Genomic DNA, 18,910 nt, shown 5'->3' with positions numbered 1-18,910 from the left:
TAAAATCACAAGCGGAATATGGAAATCAGCTTAAAGGCCTGCAGCTGAGTCCCTGCTTTGTGAAGAACATTTGCAAACAGAAATTTACATCCGCTGACTGCTTTCGCTGAGTCAGCACGACTAAAAAAACAAACATATCAATAATTATAGATGGAATTTGAGCATTTCTGAAATCAACACAGGCTCAAACTTATACACCGGTGGTGGAGTTTAATGATCTTATGCAATGTCTCCATCAGGTGACCACAGATTGTAATGACATGACACTGTGTGTGTTTCTATGAAACAACATGAATTAAGTCTGTATTGTGGGTGGTGAAAGACCTAAATTAGATATTTGGCAAAGTAGTGAGCCAAATCAACTTATATTTACCAAATACAATGATGTGAAAGTTTTCTGGAAAAGTGTATCACAACACTGACATAACAGGATTGCTACACATAGCTGCAGGACAACCTGGTAATATCTTCATGTTGAGAAAAGTGTCTTGGTGTTACAAAAGACGGGGGTGCGGTTCTCACTGTCTTGATGTGTGTCTGATTACTCATTACAGACAACCTTCAGACTCATAAACACATAAAACACAACTGTCTGCTCTCACACTGTCAACATTATGCTTTGTCCACATTTTTGCACTAAGGACACAGAAAGACGGACGAATGAATAGACGCGTGTTTGCTTTACAAACCTAGATGGCAACCAGCGAGCTGTCAGCATGTAAGTTTTGATTTCCAGTGACCTGTTATAACCACATGCAGTATCGTGGTTTGATACTGGTGTTGTTATGAATATTAACATTTTAGTTTATTACATTTTGCCTTCGGGTAGGGGATAGGTCTCTCACCGTTGTTTGTGCCTACGGGCCAAATAGCGGTGTAGAGTACCCAGCTTTCATAGGGTCTCTGGAAGGGGTACTGGAAGGTGCTCCGACTGGGGACTCTGTCGTCCTACTGGGGGATTTCAACGCCCACGTGGGCAATGACAGTGATACCTGGAGGGGCGTGATTGGGAGGAACGGCCTCCCTGATCTGAACCCGAGTGGTGTTTTGTTATTGGACTTCTGTGCTAGTCACAGCTTGTCCATAACGAACACCATGTTCAAGCATAAGGGTGTCCATCAGTGCACGTGGCACCAGGACACCCTAGGTCGGAGGTCTATGATCGACTTTGTGGTTGTGTCATCTGACCTCCGACCATATGTCTTGGACACTCGGGTGAAGAGAGGGGCTGAGCTGTCAACTGATCACCACCTGGTGGTAAGTTGGATCCGATGGCAGAGGAGGGAGCTGGATAGACCTGGCAGACCCAAACGTATTGTGAGGGTCTGTTGGGAACGTCTGGTGGAACCCTCTGTCAGAGAGGTCTTCAACTCCCACCTCCGGGAGAGCTACAATCAGGTCCCGAGGGAGCCTGGAGACATTGAGTCCGAGTGGACCATGTTTTCCACCTCCATTGTCAATGCGGCTGTTCGGAGCTGTGGCCGTAGGGTCTCTGGTGCCTGTCGTGGCGGCAATCCCCGAACCCGGTGGTGGACACCGGAAGTAAGGGAAGCCGTCAAGCTGAAGAAGGAGTCTTATCAGGCCTGGTTGGCCTGTGGGACTCCTGATGCAGCTGATGGGTATCGGCAGGCCAAACGTGCCGCAGCCCGCGCGGTCGCAGAGGCAAAAACTCGGACCTGGGAAAAGTTCGGCGAGGCCATGGAGGAGGACTATCGGTCTGCCTCAAGGAAATTCTGGCAAACCGTCCGGCGCCTCAGAAGGGGAAAGCAGTTTCCTGCCAACACTGTTTACAGTGGAGGTGGGGAGTTGCTGACTTCGACTGGGGACGTTGTAGGACGGTGGAAGGAATACTTTGAGGATCTCCTCAACCCCGTCGTCACGCCTTCTGTTGAGGAAGCAGAGGCTGGGGACTCTGAGGTTGATTCATCCATTTCCCTGGTCGAAGTCACCGAGGTAGTCAGTAAGCTCCTCGGTGGCAAGGCACCAGGGGTGGATGAAATTCGCCCCGAGTACCTTAAGTCTCTGGATGTTGTAGGGCTGTCTTGGTTGACACGCCTTTGCAGCATCGCGTGGAGATCGGGGACAGTACCTCTGGACTGGCAGACCGGGGTGGTGGTTCCTCTTTTTAAAAAGGGGGACCGGAGGGTGTGTTCCAACTATAGGGGGATCACACTCCTCAGCCTCCCTGGGAAAGTCTATTCCAGAGTGCTGGAGAGGAGAGTTAGGCCGCTAGTCGAACCTCGGATCCAGGAGGAACAATGCGGTTTTCGTCCTGGCCGTGGAACACTGGACCAGCTCCATACTCTTGCTAGGGTGCTCGAGGGTTCATGGGAGTTCGCCCATCCAGTCTACATGTGTTTTGTAGACTTGGAGAAGGCGTTTGACCGTGTCCCTCGTGGCATCCTGTGGGGGGTACTCCGGGAATACGGGATTCGGGACCCTTTGTTAAGGGCCATTCGGTCCTTGTATGACCGGAGTAGGAGCTTGGTTCGCATTGCCGGTAGTAAGTCAGACTTGTTCCCGGTGCATGTTGGACTCCGACAGGGCTGCCCTTTGTCACCGATCCTGTTCATTACTTTTATGGACAGGATTTCTAGGCGCAGCCAGGGGTCGGAGGGAATCCGGTTTGGGAATCACAGGATTTCATCTCTGCTTTTTGCAGATGATGTTGTCCTGTTGGCTTCATCAGACCGGGACCTCCAGCAGGCACTGGGGCGGTTTGCAGCCGAGTGTGAAGGGGCTGGGATGAGAATCAGCACCTCCAAGTCCGAGGCCATGGTTCTCAACCGGAAAAAGGTGGCTTGCACCCTCCAGGTTGGGGGGGAGATCCTCCCTCAAGTGGAGGAGTTTAAGTATCTTGGGGTCTTGTTCACGAGTGAGGGAAATAGGGAGCGTGAGATTGACAGACGGATTGGTGCATCGGCAGCAGTAATGCGGTCGGTGTACCGGTCCGTCGTGGTGAAAAAGGAGCTGAGCCGAAAGGCAAAGCTCTCGATTTACCGGTCAGTCTACGTCCCTACCCTCACCTATGGTCATGAGCTTTGGGTCATGACCGAAAGGACAAGGTCGCGGATACAAGCGGCCGAAATGAGTTTCCTCCGCAGAGTGGCTGGGCGCACCCTTAGAGATAGGGTGAGGAGCTCAGTCACCCGGGAGGAGCTCGGAGTAGAGCCACTGCTCCTCTGCATCGAGAGGGGCCAGTTGAGGTGGCTTGGGCATCTGTTTCGGATGCCCCCGGGACGCCTCGTAGGGGAGGTTTTTCGGTCCTGTCCCACCGGGAGGAGGCCCCGGGGAAGACCCAGGACACGTTGGAGGGACTATGTCTCTCGGTTGATTTGTGATTCACTTTCATTTTCATCTTTATTCCATCTTCTTCTGTTAATGTCTTTGTGCTTTGTAAACTGTTACTTGTTTGCTTTTTTGTAATTGTCAATGTCAAATGTCAAAGAACTCCTTTAAACACGATATGATTTAAAATGTAAATACTTAGAATAATGTTATCAGAATATTTGTAAGGTATCACAATGAAATCAGATCAATCTAATGCAGCAGTTTCAGGGAAGCAGTTATTTTCATTATTGATTAATTGCACGTTAAGAGAGTGCTGACATGTCTGAACAGTGTATTTTTGTTAAGATATAGATGTTTAGATAGTTTATTCTTACATAAACAATGTACTTATATGTTTGACACACTGTCAAAAGCTGTTACCAGTAATAGTGAATAGTTTATATCTTTTTATCTTAAAATCTCCCCCCTGTGTTTATTCCTTTTCTGTATTAGGGGATGGCTGGCGTACATCACAGTTAATGATCGTCCTTCTTGGTGGCAGAAACTCTGGAAAAAGCTCTTTAGGGAACTTACTACTGGGAAAAGAGGAGTTTGTCACCAAAGAGAGGACCTCCTGCTCCCGGAGGCTGGGCCTGGTGGACGGACGATGGCTCACGGTCGTGGACACTCCGGGCTGGTGGTGCGACTTCAGCGTTCAGGACACATCTGAGCTGGTGAAGAGGGAGATCCTGAGCAGCGTCTCTCTGTGTTCACCAGGCCCACATGTGTTTCTGATCACAGTCAAGGCCACCTCAGTGTTCTCTGAGAAGCGTCGGCGGGCTGTGGAGGAGCACGTGTCCATGCTGGGGGAGAGAGTGTGGGACCACTGCATGATTGTCTTCACCTCTGCTGACGGGTGTGAACGCACCGTTGCAGAAGAGCACATAGAAACAGGAGGGCAGGCCCTCTGCTGGCTCAAAGAGAAGTGCAGACAGAGGTGTCACAGTGTTATCCTGAGAGAGGACAGTGACGTCAAAGAGCTGATGGAGAAGATACAGAAACTAGTCTCACAAAATGGAAACAGAGCGTTCAAAATGGAAAAGATTTTACAAGTGGCTACGGAAGAGAAGAGAGGCGTGGAGGAGAGAGCGCAGCTGAGGTTCATGAGAGTGAAACAACAGAGGACTCTCATGCGGGGTGAGGTGATAGTAGTCTGCAGGAAGCACCTGAATGTGGTGGTTGGTTTTTCCAAATCTTACACTAAGGAACATTTGTTGATGCCTGTTTTCTGCTATTCATTGCAACACCTCTAGCACCAGGCTTGTCCTATCCACTAGCTGTCTACTCGCTGCTGCTTTGCATTAGACAAAGAGTCAAACTGTCCTTGAATGAATGTTAAGTTCCTCTCTCTGCTCCCTGTCTTCCTGTTTTCAGATCGGTCGCGACCCATGACTGATATCAGGATTGTGTTGCTGGGAGCAAAGGGTTCAGGGAAGACTTCAGCACTGAACACAATCCTGAGCAGAGAGACAAGCCAGCCTCTCAAGAGAACGGCCCGGTGTCTGGTTGGAAAAGGAGTGGTGTTTGGGAGACAGGTGACCGTGGTGGACACACCCGGCTGGTGGATGAACTACTTCTGTGACGAGAGCTCCGTCTTCGACAGGAGGGAGATGGTGCTCAGTTTGTCTCTTTGTCCTCCTGGACCTCACGCCTTCCTGCTGGTGATCCGTGTGGACAGAGCCTTTACTGAAACCTACAGGAGAGCAGTGCAGGCGCACCTCCAGCTGCTCAGCGACCACATCTGGAGCCGCACCATTGTGCTGTTCAGCTTCGGGGACTGGCTGGGAGGCACCACCTCTGAGCAGTACATCGAAAGTGAGCGAGAGCCCCTGCGGTGGCTCGTCGAAAGGTGTGGCAACAGATATCATGTCCTGAACAATAAAACAAAAGGGGATGGATTTCAAGTCAGGGAACTGATCGGGAAAATTGAAGAAATGTTGGCCGGCTGCGGTAGCGGCTGGTATTATGAGATTGAGAGGAAAGTGATGGAACGGCTGCATGGGGAGATGAGAAGAGAGGAGGAGAGAGCCAAGGGGAGACTGATGAAGAAGGAGAAACAAAGGCAGATGGCAAGGACTCAGTTAGGTGAGTTCAAATGATTCAAAATGCCACTGAGGGTTTGGATGTTAATTACCACTACTTACTAATTAAGCTGTTGAGATGCTGTTTTCAGTTTAGATTTTTGGGCACCAAGCAGAGTTTGACATGTCTCTAACAGATTTGTAAAACTACTTTCTAACAGAGAAACTCTGCCCGCTGCCAGAAATGAGAACGGTGCTTGTTGGAGGCAGGAAAACCGGCAAAAGCTCCTGTGGAAACACCATCCTCAACAGAGAGTGCTTCGAAACAGACACACAAACGTCTTCCTGCACTGAAAAACGAGGCAAAATCGGTGACAAGATGGTCACAGTGCTGGACACGCCGGGGGGTTTCTCTGTGACCCCTGAGCTCTTGATGCCATCCTGTGCTGTACTCCTGGTTGTCAATGTGAGCTCGGCGTTCAAGCAAAGCCACTGGGAAGCCGTGGAGAAGCAGCTGGGGGCCGGAGGAGGTCAGCTGTGGCGCAGAGCCGTGGTCCTGTTCAGCCACGGTGACTGGCTGGGCAACACGAGCATCGAGCAGCGCATTGAGTGCGAAGGAGAGCTGCTGCAGAAGCTCGTTGACGAGTGCGGGAACAGGTATCATGTGCTGGACAATAAGCACCGGGCAGACGGGGCCCAGGTAGCTGAGCTAGTGGAGCTGATGGAGGAGATGCTGGTTGGAGAAAGACTGGCTGTTCTCCACAGAGGAGATCCACTGTGGAAAAGCGTCTCTTCAGGTCAAGCGCGTCAGCCAGAGGCAGGGGTCTTAGGTGAAAAAGATTTCAAGGAGCTCATGATCCACACATGTCACCTCTCCGGGGACTGTAAGTGAACCTGAGGCACTTTCCTCTCAGTCTCATAATATCAAATGTTTACACATTTTGTGACTCACAGACCAGCAGTTTACTCTGCACTGAAGTTCATAATGACATGGTTCTTTTAGAGCAGTGGTTCTCAACAAGAGGGTCTGGACCCCCAGCCGGTCATAAGACAAGGTAGTTGTTATTGGTTGAGTTGCTTATAAACAAGTTCCATAATTTCTGGAAGGTGATAAAAGGTGCTAAGTGGAAACCATGAATTGAACACGAAGGGTGGAATTCCCCAGTAGAAACAGGAAGTTTGACTTAGAGCGCAACCAAAATAAGATTTTTAAAATCCTCAGCAGCAACGCAGACACTAAAGACTACGTCTAAACTATTTTGAAGAAGATAATACTGACAAGCCTTGTATCAGCTAAAATCCCCTGTTTGCACAAACACGCAGTATTTTAAAGATGTCAGGGAACATAGATTACCCACTTCCTGGTAGAATGTAGAGTTCTGCACAGAAAGGCCTCAGTTGTCCAGTGAGTTGAAACCCAGAACATTCATTAATAAAAAGTAGTTGTATGTACAGTCAATGAATATGTAATCAGGGAGAACAGTCACACTACACACTACTACACAACAGTATGTTATCATGTACTAGTTCGAACATATACATCAGAGAGGTGCTGTGTACTACACACTAAGCAAGTGGGGGGAGAGAGAAAAAAGATTAAATAGACGCTAGTTCCCTCATGTAAACTATGAGGTAGCTGTTTCTGTAAAAGCGAGATAAGCACATTCATATCTTAGGAAGGGTGGAGACAGTCGTAAAAGGATTGGCTGGAATTTTTATGGCTCACATGAAATCACATCAGTGTTATCATTTGCGTTGCAGTGACTGGATCGGCCACTTCCTCTTCGCGTCTATCATTAAACCGCCCAGAGGATCCAGATGCTGCTGGCAAGATAGTGGCACTGTCACCAAGAGGAGCAGGAGGACGGAGAGGACGCACCCACCCGGACAGAGATGGCTTCGCGTTCCGTTTAGCCTCTCTGCTTTCTGGCAGAGAAGGACTGTGGTGGAGTGCAACGGTAAATCTGCCCGTCTGGCTCCCTGCTGGTAATCCTCATGGCCGAGTGCGTCTGTTCTCACCCAGACATCCCACTATGCTTCCTGTTTCACCTCAAACACAGGACAGAATGATTATGGTGGAAAATGCCATCACTGTGCATTCACTTAGTCATCCTGCACTGAGAGAACAAACCCTCAGGAGGCTCGATGAGTGTGGAGGCCTGCAGGCGCTGATCGACCAGTGGGGGGACAGCAGTCTGGAGGAACTGGAAGCTTTCATAGACTCGTACTTTGAGATGGTGTGGGAGCAGACCATGGGGTCATGTCAGACACCCGAATCCAGCGGTGTCACCACGGAGCAGGACGCCGTTGCTGAGGCGGCTCGAGAAGAGGAAGTGCTCTCATCCATTGACAGAAAACTCTCAAAGCTGGAGCTCCTTGAGGAGATCAGGAAGGATCTGGCAAAGCTGAGGGAGAGTCTGGAGCACAGCTGGAAAGCCATACAGGAACTTAGGGACAGAGGTAAACAGGACGCTAACAATATTAAATAATATAAAAAGATCAGAAATAAAAGTTATTTCTATTTTTCACTACACATTACCTGTTTGACTACAAGACCCTCAGTTTTGCTATGTTTGTCCACAAGAGGGCGCTCCTGTATAAGAGCAGCTTAGGTGTATCACTGCACAGGCTGTTAGTTTCCACTGACCCACCTGACCACATTTATGTGTCCTAGAAATATTGAAATAAACTAAATCAAGTGGCTTTGGTTGGAAAAATAAAGACCGACTTTACTGTTACACATTCTCATTTCGTCCACTCGTACACACTACAGTGGCCTATGTGGACAAAAGTGTGCGGACACCCAAACTGTTTGAGCATCTATGTTGTGGTGGTCTGGTTTTTGAATGTGCATAAAATGTGTTTCTAATATTTGCCAGACACATTTACATACGTGGAGAAGAAAAGACAATATATCAGAACCACACTTCACTTTAATGGTTTCCAGCAGAACAGTGCCATTAACACAGCGTTGGTACAGTTTAACAACCATTAGAGAAGGTATTAGATAAACAGACATAATTCACATTTAGTCATTTGACACTTTTATCCAAAGCGATTTACAAGTGAGGTTCAAGGCAAAGGCAGGATAAATGTAAGGAGGTCTTGTCTAAGGACCCTTACTGGACGTAGGCCACAGCTGGGATTCAAACCCCGGTCTCCCACATGGAGAGGAGGAATTTCACCACTACACCATCCAGCTGCTATGTGCGTCCAACATGTATCTGTTATTGTTTAAGATGTGAAAATCATGGGCATTGATCTGCTGCTGCAGAATTTCTGCAAGGTTTTGGCATCTTTCAGCCACAAGAAAATCATTGTGATAAAAGAATGGAGGTATGAAAACATCTTTTAACTTTTAGTAAGTGTACAAACACCTGTACACACTGATACCAATGATCCAGTACAGCAGCTCGGCCATGAATTCTGCTTTTACAAGGTTAACACTGTATTTCTCACTTGTTCTATTTGTTTATGAGTAGGTGCTGGAGTTGTACAGAGGTGTGTTACATTGAGACGCGTGTCTTTATTGTTTTGGTCACCCCATAAGAGCCAAAACATTAGAAACAGCTCTTCTATACTGTACACTACAGAAGAATGATCACCCTTCTGACAGTTTCAACAGCACACGTGTGCTTCTTCCAGTTTGCAGCCAAACATTTCCAGGAATCTAACAATCGTATTTTTTTGCTGCAGAGAAAACAGAGAATCGGTGCTGCCTCTATTCTACTCTTTTATTTTTCCCCTGCATTTATCAAGTGAGTCACATATAGTGAGACATTCTGCTGCAGCAATAGGGCATCGCCGGAGTAAACACCGTGACAGTCCTTTGTTGCCAAGGCTAACTTTTAAATGTGCCCAAAATAAAACTGTAAGGGAGCATCTGGAGGCAGGTGGCCACTGTTTTAATGTAGGTAAAATTGTTTTCTATTGTTTTTCTGTTCGAGATGTGGGTATAAATATCACAACAATCATTATGTCTGAGGTCTGACAGCATCCATTTCCCATTTTTATACCCACATCTGTTTCATTGCTCCCAAACAACATCCCTGCGTTGCCATTCCTTTCATTAAAGCTGTATTAGGCAACTCTGCGCTGCAGTGGCTTCACATGGCAGTGAGAGATAACCGCTTGAAAAATTCAAACCTCAATAACCAGATATCATGCAAAGGTGACGTCAGGGAACTGAACGCAATCTGCCTGCATTGTGATGCTTCATACTTCTGACTCACTGCAGTTCAGGAGGTTGAATTTTGGGCTTTAGGAAAAATGAAAATGAAAATGCACCACAATTATAGCACATTACGTCAAAGTTTGTCTTTAAAGTAAAATAAAAACAGACAGCAAGTCATAAATAGTCAAAAATATTGATTATCGCCAACCATTTGACTTTTCAAGACTTACTGTTGGCACTAGTGGCCTTCTAACGCTGGGAGGAAGGATGCTTACATGCTGCCAGGAACATAAGCATAAAAAAGTGTAATACTGCTTTAGACAGATGCTGTATTACAAGATGAGTTATTTATGGTGGTATACAAATCCACTGAAAGTTGTTTCACTTCATTATCATGTTAATGGGGACACAATCTGACGCGTAGTTTTGAATAGATTTCTACAAGCCAGGCTTCCTTTACCTGCTTCGTACCATTCACGGTGTTGGTTTCTTGTAATCTACAACCTTGGCTTCCAGTCAAAAAGCTGTGATAATGGTGACAGAAGACGAGAAACATCAACTGTGGGGATACAAAAAAAGAGATGGAGACATTTCAAGGATGGATTTGCTGGAAACATAATAGCAAAGGAGTGATTTGTAGGCAATAATGGTTTATTTATCTCTGCCAGTTTTCATCTGGGTGCCTTCTGTCTTTACAGAATACCTTTCTGAACACCAGGATACCTTCACTACCATCTCCCTGCTGTCTTATTCTCCATCTTCCACTGTTGTCAACATGTCATTCCTCCACTCGTCTCCTCTGTTCATTTTCTCCCTATCCGTTCTCCCTTTTCTCATCTGCCCACATGCCTTCTCTCTCTGTCACCCCCCTTTCTCTCCGCAGTCCTTCCATCCCTCTCTAAAACCAAGTCGTGAGTGCTCAGCCCTCCCCTCTCATTAAAGGAGTCCCGCAGCCCAGCAAAAAAAGAGCAGGAGAAATGAATCGCCCCTCTCTCTTCCTCCATTGTGGAGGCTGCTCAGGAGACAATTCTGTGCCCACATCCATCTCCATTAGGAGGACAGCGCAGCGACCGGCACGACCCCCCCCCCCCCCCTCACTCCACCCGAACCTCCTCCTTGTATCACGTTTCACTGCCTTCTATTTTTCCAGGTGGAGAAAAGAAAGCTTAGGCAGTGAGATGGGCAGAGGCTGGGAGCAGGAGGAAGAGAAGCATGATTTAGACCTGGTGTACAGGAATCATCCATCCTCCACTCCCCTTCATGCTCTGATACGATGATGTCTCCTGGGTGCAATGTCTGAGACACGGTACAGTGTTGACCACTGTACCTCAGCAGGAGGGCTGAACCTTTCTACCCTTCCCACCTTATACAGGAAGTCTGTATCAGGACCTCACAAATGATACAGATTTCACGAGTATTCAAAGCTAAAACTGAGAGTAAAGTAAAGGATCAGGTGATGACTTCACTGATTTACTGTAGAATAGCCCTCTAATAACACAGTCAGACTCACAATGGACAATAAAAAAAAAAATCCATTACATCACTCGAGGCAATTTATCAGATCTCACACGGGTCCCTGTGGAGCCACAAAGGGCTTTATACAAGTTTTATTACACAGAGTAAATAGCGATACTCCTCAAGACCTGTAAACACTTTGATATGTAACATCGGCGGAGCTTGAATCACTGCACTTTTGAGTGTGTATAAATTTGGAACAGATACACTTTACACGTGTCAAGATTACATTTTGTATGATGCAGTTCAACTGAAGCATGCTAAACCTTTTATAGGAGCCAAGTCCAAGTCTTTCTGTTTGGGACTGGCATTTCAAAATGTGCAAATCTCAAATCTACAGCTGCACTTTTTAATCACCACAAACTAAAAATGACCACATGTGTCTAAAGTGACATAAAAGTAAAATAGCTTTTTATTTCTTTCTCCACATGTAACTCAGCCAAAACTTTGGGTCAACAGATTACTTGTACAACCAAAAAGTCCACATGTTGCTGTTTTATATATCATCCACAGTTTTAGGGTTTTATCAGGTCAGAAGAAACTTGACATTTGATTTAAAGTCTCCGGTCGAGTCTTTGGGATCCGAGAATGCTTTTTCCTGCAGGATGAGCTGGACAGAAAGATGTCTGCCCTACCTTGCAGTAGAGAAAGGGGTTAGATGAAAGGACGGACGTAAATCAAATCAAATCTTCAAAGTCTCAAGTACGTTCGGCCTCATTGCAGCCAAATCAGTTTCTTACTTTCGCGATGTTAAATCCCACTGAAATTCAAGTCTGAAGTCATTAACTTCAATACCAACTATTATCAATCAAGACAACAGGGGACATTAATGTGGGAGCTTCTGGCTCAGTTAAGATCCCATTACAATGTCACATTTAGCTTGTGGGAACAATTTTACTGTAATGGTTCAGGAATAGTCTGAACAAGTCCAGGCTCCAAGTGTGGAGGTGATGGAGGAGTGCTTGTCAGAAGTAAATGAGGTACATTTGGCATGGCTGCCACCTGGCCTAACACACACACACACACACACACACACACACACACACACACACTGCTCTTCCATCTTCCCAAATCCAAGCCTGTCATTGCTCCCCATCAGGATATGCCGGGTCAGGGAAAACCTCAAGGGCAAAGTTCAGGAAACAATTAAGGAAAATAACTGCACACCAGCGCACGAATTCCAGCACCATTTTGAATTTGTGTCTGTTTCTCGAAAGGTCTCACTCGTTAAATCATTAACCCCCGAGGCTGGAGAGACCACAAAAGAGGAAAAGCAACACGGTTGTATGTGAAAAATCTAGACACCATCTGCTTCACAAGTGGCTATTACAAGAGCTATTACAGCCAGGGATGAGAAGAGAGCCCCCTGTAAATCAATGACGGCTTACTGGGTTTGTGGTTTGACCCTGAAGTCGATTTCACCTTCAGACATTTAGTTCCCAGTGACGGCCAAAGAGGCAGAATGCTGTCTCAGCATTTTATCACTGCGATATGTCAGTAGCACTCAAATATATATCATAGAGAATCTAAGCAGCTCTGTTGGTACAAAAAAACCACTATCTGTGCACATGGTTGAAATACACTCGAACCTAAATATGGGAGCTGTAGGTGGACATTGCTTCATTTCAAGGTGTTGCAAAGCAAACGCTCTGGGAAGCACTTCAGGGACTCTAGATGCAGTAAGAGGCTGTAAGTTACGTGCCGTGTCACATTTCCCCACTTAAAGAAGTTGTTTTATACATTGCAGGTCCCATGAATTAAGTCAGGCATTGACACAGAGTTTAATATTAGATTTGGATGACTGGCTTTAATTGTCTGCAGCTATGTGATACTGCAGCCATCGGTCTTTCACTAGAGGAAGAAAATGTATGGTTGAGTGGAAGAGCCTGGCCCCTGTGGATTGAATGGCAACAATATAAATGGATGGAAAGAGGTCACTGGGGGTTAATGATACTGGAAAAATAAGATAATGGGAACCAAAAATAGGTGAATAAATACAGATGTTATGTATAGAGGTGAGAATTAGTGTAAATACATAGTCACACACAAGCTGCAAGGGTTTATTTTGTCTCTGCGCGGAGGATTTCCACAACATTAGTAGCCAGCCGTGTAGACTGGTTGAGTGAACATGACCGACCCACACGAGGTCATGGCGCTAAAGAGGTGAAAAGCATGATGGGGCAGAAACAACATCTTACAAACACACACGCACACACACACACATCCATCTATTTATTAGGCTTACATGTTGTTGCATGCATGCATGGTTAAACATCTGAATTAAAGCCATTATTTAAGGTTGTATTTGATTGCACTGAGCTGTCTGTGGACGGCCGTCACTAAGGAAGGGCACACTGTGGAAGTAAAGGATGCTTGGAGGAAGGTAGAGGAAGAGGATCAGGTTATCTGTGATTGCTATTCAATACTTTCCAACCAGCTAATGCTATTACTCTCATCTCTGTGCCTGACGGCAATGCTCATCCTCGAGTTGCTCGCAGTTGAGCAGCAGCTCACGTGTTTTACAAGCATCTCCCTGCTTTTGACACCTCTTTAACTTTGTTTTTAATTATCTCCTCGTGTCTCTTATCTCCCTCCACATCATAGCCTTGTATATGAGAAATATATGATCCCAGTATGTTGACAGAAACCAAAAGGAAGCTGAAAACAACAATGTCCTGCCCTTCTCAAGGACATTAAGTCTCTTTGATCCCTCGATGTCACGCCTATGTGAAGCAAAAACGTGTGAAATGTAAATGTCTCTGTCTGCAGGGGCATTATGTGGCTGTGTTCTTGCTTCTATTTGTGCAAATACCAAGAATATAATTGCAATTCTCGAATTTGAATATATTTGAATCACAATTTGTGCATCAAAACAAAATCTTCTCTAGATAGGTGCCAAACAAACAGCACATTTATCTACCGAGGCGCTTGATGCATTCTTGAAGAGCAAGGAATAATGTTTTGATAGACATCAAGCTTTAAAATCACACGGAGCCATCAATATTCCATCACTGTCATGCTGAGTAAGGCAGCTCATCCATTTGGCTGATTACAGTGGTTAGCTGCAGCATCACCGTGACGAGGATGGAGCAACTCAGGTAAGAAAGGAGATAAGAACTACTTCTCTCAGTCATGAATGGTTTTGTCTGACGCGGTGCTTCACTTCACCGCAGGGAAGAGAAAGTGTGTTCTCACACAATGGTAAAATCATTTATTTCATCAGTGCGTCCTTATTGTAATTTTAAGCGCTACAAAATGATCAAGCTATCGTCTCCGATAGGTGTAAAAAAGATCAACTGAAGGAGCAACAAAAAAGGCAGTCCAGTAATTTTTTATGCAGCGTTTAATAGACGATGTCTTTTGATTTATAGTCTGATACAGCAAAGTTCACTTCCTTCTTCCTCCTTTTCATCTAAGAACCACCTGTGGTGTAAAAATCACTCAAGTGCAGTTTCAGTTTTGTGTGCTCAGGATATCAATCTCTATCAGACATGTTTGCACTTGCTCCAATACAATGCGATAGAACAAGTAATCCTTTTTAGTAGAAGCCAAAGCACTTCATGAAACTGCCTATTCTCTAACTTTCAGATCATTACTGTAAGTCCAAATTGTCTGCATGGTCAAAAAACCATTGCACCAAGTCTTATTTCCCTGAAAGTGAAATGAGGTCACTTCGCTTTTTCCTAATAAAAATCAATTTGTGTCAGTTATTCACCAGAATCCAAAGTAATTGTTCTGACACTAATATAATTATCAGCACATTTGTTTCTTGTTACTTGTCTCTAAAGCTGCAATGGAAAATCTGAATCTTTTTCCACTTGTACAATGAAAAAAAACACAAAAATAGCTTGTTGCAGATGGACATTTCTGCAGTGTCAATACAACTTGTAAACACTTTTCTGAGCATCACCTGTGTAAATACAACCTGTATCTCACATCCTCTGGTTTCCAGGTACGCCAGGGTCGTCTGTTAGGAGGGGTCACCCGTTTTACAACCTGCTGCTTTCGTGCTGCTACCTCCCCACGTAGTGACAGCAGGGGATCTTGGAGGAGAACATGCTCCGACCACCTGCCATGTGGAGGCAGAAACAGAAAGAGCACTACTAGAGCAAGACGTTTTTTTCTTTTTTGTGTCTAGGAATGTCATTTTGCTTGTACGTTGCATCACTATAAACCCACTGAACCATCTCAATATAACACTGACTCTTATTGAATCAATTTCCTTAGTATTCTTTGTGCATTTTATTTTTTTGGCACTTGTCTCGTCTTGTCCCATCAACACAATTAGTTGATTAATTGATTGCACTTCTGTGACATCATGTGACTGACCCCTCTGCCAGAAAATATAGGCTATTAATGGTCTATATGGTTGTTTCTAAGGGTGTAATCTCACTGAGCAGCTTCACATTGGAAATAATGCTTTTTGCACAGTCAGAAAAGGGATTTTATTTCTTTTTTTCTTTTTTAATAAACATCACATTTCATATCAGTTGGATGCCACATGTGTTGCACCTGGCGTGCAGTCCTGTGAGATTAAATGCGCTTCTTGCTCTGACTGGAAAGCTACATAGAGATATTAAATTTTAGATCATTAAAACCATATTTTTAACGAGCTCGTCCAGCCTCGCATTGGCGGTTTTATCGTATCAAGCTGAGAAATGACCCATGGACTTAATAACGGCCACATGGACCAGAAAAACTATCATGCTTGTGAAATGAAACTTTTGACACAACAATGCTAAGAGTTACGCAAGCATCTTTGTGAGGCTGAATGCTTATGTCACTACGTGGGCTGATGAAGCATTATGCTAATGTTTAACTGTGTCCAGTTACAGCGCAGTAAACAGACCTCAAATAACAACTCAAATAATTGTGAACAGCACAAATGGTACTGGACTGAGCGGCTCAAATATGGATAAATATAAAAGACCCAGTTGCTTGAATGATGCTCTGAAAAATGCATTAACTTATAAGATATTGCACATCTGCAGGAGCGGGGTTTGGCCACTAGTACACATTTGTTTGACTCTCTAGTGCTGATCCTGGGGGTTTGCAGCAAGATTAGAGATGACGGGAGATTTCGTGAATGTTAAAAAAATCAGGAATGAATGAATGAACAGAACTGTGATATTCATCACCTATGTTAAACATGTTGGCATGATAACATTTGCTAATTGTAATTGTAACACAGGGGTATTGAGTTGGTCATTGGACAGACTGAAACTGTGAAGTGATGAAGAACAAACTCAACTAGACTGTTACAATTAAATCTGAGGAGGTCATAAAAGTTGGGGTTACCATATTACAAGGTTGTTGTCAATCCCACGATGGGATTAGAGGTTCCAGAGGATCATGAAAGTTAATTCAATTCAATTCTGTTTCATTTATGTAGTGCCAAATCAAAACAAAAAACATCTCAAGGCCCTTTTCACAGTAAGGTCATGACCATACACGATTATATAGAGAAGCCAACAATTTTAGCTGTGACTTGACTTAATCAGGGGGGCTGCTCGCTGGTTTCAGTTATTTAGCATTTAGTTGCTGATTCATTCCATGTTTGCTTGTTGTAAGATGCTCAGGACTTTCTGTAATGCATTGCAAACTGTTATGTTGTTGATTTAACTTCTCTGATGCTTCTCTGATGTCTGCCTTGCTGTTGGCTGCAGGTCAGCTCTCCCGCTCCTTCGCCAGTGAATGTGCATTCAAAGTATACGTCTGTCTGAGAATAATGCGCTGAACATGCGAGCCCTATGGATGAGATATGAAATGTGTGTGTTGAGCTGTGTTTCCAATAAATTGCTCTTGAACGTACCCTGAAAACTCTGGCTTTGTAAAAATCCATAGTAAACATGAGTCATTGATGCATACTACCCAGAGGTACAGTTCATCCCACAAACACAAAAACAGACCTCGTGAAAGCAACAGAAGGAAAAGTAGGGCTCCGTCCTGTTCAGTGGATCCTGCAGTGGAAGCCATTCATCACTCACATGCTGTAACAAGCAGGGGCGTTAATTTATGCTGGTACAAAAGCCGTGCCGTTTCTCTTAGAACGTGCAACACCCCCTGAATATTTGTGCAAAGTAAATTACATATCGTGTCGTTTCATTGCAGGGAAACCACAGGAAGGAGAAACCGCTACTACCATGTCATTGACCAAAATTTGAATACCATTGACTGAGACAGTTTTGGTCCAAAAACAAATCAGGAAGTTTCAGAAAGTGCAGCTGGCATTTGCTGTATCTGTTTTACATAAATATATGTGATATATGAGGATAGTTTAGTGAGAAAAGCTCTCTGTTTCCCATAATAATGCTGTAACAAGGCTTTCTGAATGATTCTGGTGGGAATCATCTGCTTAAAAAAGACAGTTTTATATTTCTCTTTGAACCTCTGATATTTGAGCTTAACTTTCAGGACAAAGACAATTTTTCAGAGTTAAAACTAACCAGGGGGAAAACTTCCCAGCCATGAATATGACAGCGTAAAGACAGCCTGCCAGGAGAAAAGTGTACGTTCTCCTACAGCTCTGGCTCGACTCCAGCTTTCAACATGTACTGTTTGTAGTTTCTACTTGCAAACGATTTGTGAAGGGTGAACGCGTCTCCTCCTCTGTGTTGAACGGGAACCATAATTCTTGTTTTTAGATGTGTAACCAGTCACAGGTGATGTCCTATCCCGGGCCTGGCAATCTGTTTTAAACATGTGGTGTCCACCCTCTTGACTCGGTACACCTCCCGAAGAGCAGGGCTCTCGACTCATGCTGGGCCGTAACTTTATACAGTGGCTGTCCAACTCTTATTTCAGCCCCAATCTGTCACCGCAATAACACAAAGATAAGATATCACCTCATCTTTTTCACCATCATATCAGGGTCACGCTGTCTTTCAACCGCAGCGGGACGAGCCTGTTGTCTTGACTGGACTGGAGTCCAGCCCGAAGAGCAAAACATCTGTATTTTATAAGATGAGACGAGCTCCATTCCTCTGGTTATTTCCTTCACAGCTGAAGTCACATTTTTTAATAAAGTGGTGTTAACCTGGACATAATTTGTGAACAGCAGCCAAGATGTGATCATGTGGATCACTTTTAATCTATTCTATTCACACATGGCTGCAGAAAAAAAACAACCTAAAACTCAACACATTAGAGTTTGACCAGACCAAAGTTGGACCTGTCTAATCCGTTTTTATTTATTAAACCTCTCACAGGTTAAATATAGTACAGAGTTAATTAAAATATGGAACATCTTTCTAACCCCTCTGATCAACAGCGCCTCTCCTTAATAAGATTTGAAGCCTATTTCTACCAAAAGGTATTAGGAAATGTGTGTTCTGTAGTTTAAATGTGTACTTTAATGTGGGGGGGGGGAGTGTTTAGTGGTGAGATTTCGCATGCAGCCAATGGCTGACTGCAGTGACAGGACCGACAACAGGTGTGTGGGTGCGGCCTCCGCTCCGCACACTATTTATTAGCACATGTGGCAGGCTCTGCAGACGAAGGCCTGCACCAGATGCTCTCGCCTTAAGGCTGGCTGATGCCGCACAATAGGTGAAAAGCGTGTCCCAGACAGAAGCAGATAGAGGTGGCACACATCATGTGAGCAGCGCCACATGATGATGTGGACTGAATGAACTGAACTCCAAAGACACTGACTGTCCCTCGTATCTCACTTAAACATACAGTAACTTTCACCAGCTGTTTGCTTTATAACTATTGCCACTGCAGGCATTTAGGTAGGTGGGATTTGCTTTTGTTAGTGTTAAAAATGTCTTACACAGTAAATGAATTCATGTGCTGCCTCCATCAGAACGACTTCTCCCTGGCACCAAGTCATTCATCAAGACTGTATTTTATTGGTGACCTTGCAGAG

At 44.9% G+C, this 18,910-nt stretch overlaps 1 protein-coding gene across 1 annotated transcript; it reads left to right on the top strand.

Annotated features, from left to right (window-relative positions):
* The first annotated feature begins 659 nt into the window (after positions 1-659).
* si:ch211-214j24.15 (GTPase IMAP family member 8) lies at positions 660-8,159 on the top strand. The gene is made up of 5 exons (XM_026358203.1): positions 660-718; positions 3,784-4,467; positions 4,705-5,415; positions 5,573-6,235; positions 7,113-8,159. The coding sequence occupies exons 1-5, from the start codon at positions 694-696 to the stop codon at positions 7,838-7,840; spliced, it is 2,811 nt and encodes a 936-aa protein (XP_026213988.1). The 5' UTR covers positions 660-693; the 3' UTR covers positions 7,841-8,159.
* Positions 8,160-18,910: the final 10,751 nt, after the last annotated feature.

Source organism: Anabas testudineus, chromosome 8, assembly GCF_900324465.2.
Source record: "Anabas testudineus chromosome 8, fAnaTes1.2, whole genome shotgun sequence".
Taxonomy (NCBI): Eukaryota; Metazoa; Chordata; class Actinopteri; order Anabantiformes; family Anabantidae; genus Anabas; species Anabas testudineus.
Note: the sequence above shows the minus strand (reverse complement) of the source record. Positions and strands in the feature narration are given on the sequence as shown.

What these genes read in the sequence shown, in the direction of transcription:
- si:ch211-214j24.15 (XM_026358203.1), top strand. Translation starts at nt 694, where the DNA reads ATGGCAACCAGCGAGCTGTCAGCAT. An exon ending in AACCAGCGAGCTGTCAGCAT is followed by an intron (nt 719 to 3,783) that starts GTAAGTTTTGAT and finishes TTTCTGTATTAG; the next exon opens with GGGATGGCTGGCGTACATCA. An exon ending in ACAGAGGACTCTCATGCGGG is followed by an intron (nt 4,468 to 4,704) that starts GTGAGGTGATAG and finishes TCCTGTTTTCAG; the next exon opens with ATCGGTCGCGACCCATGACT.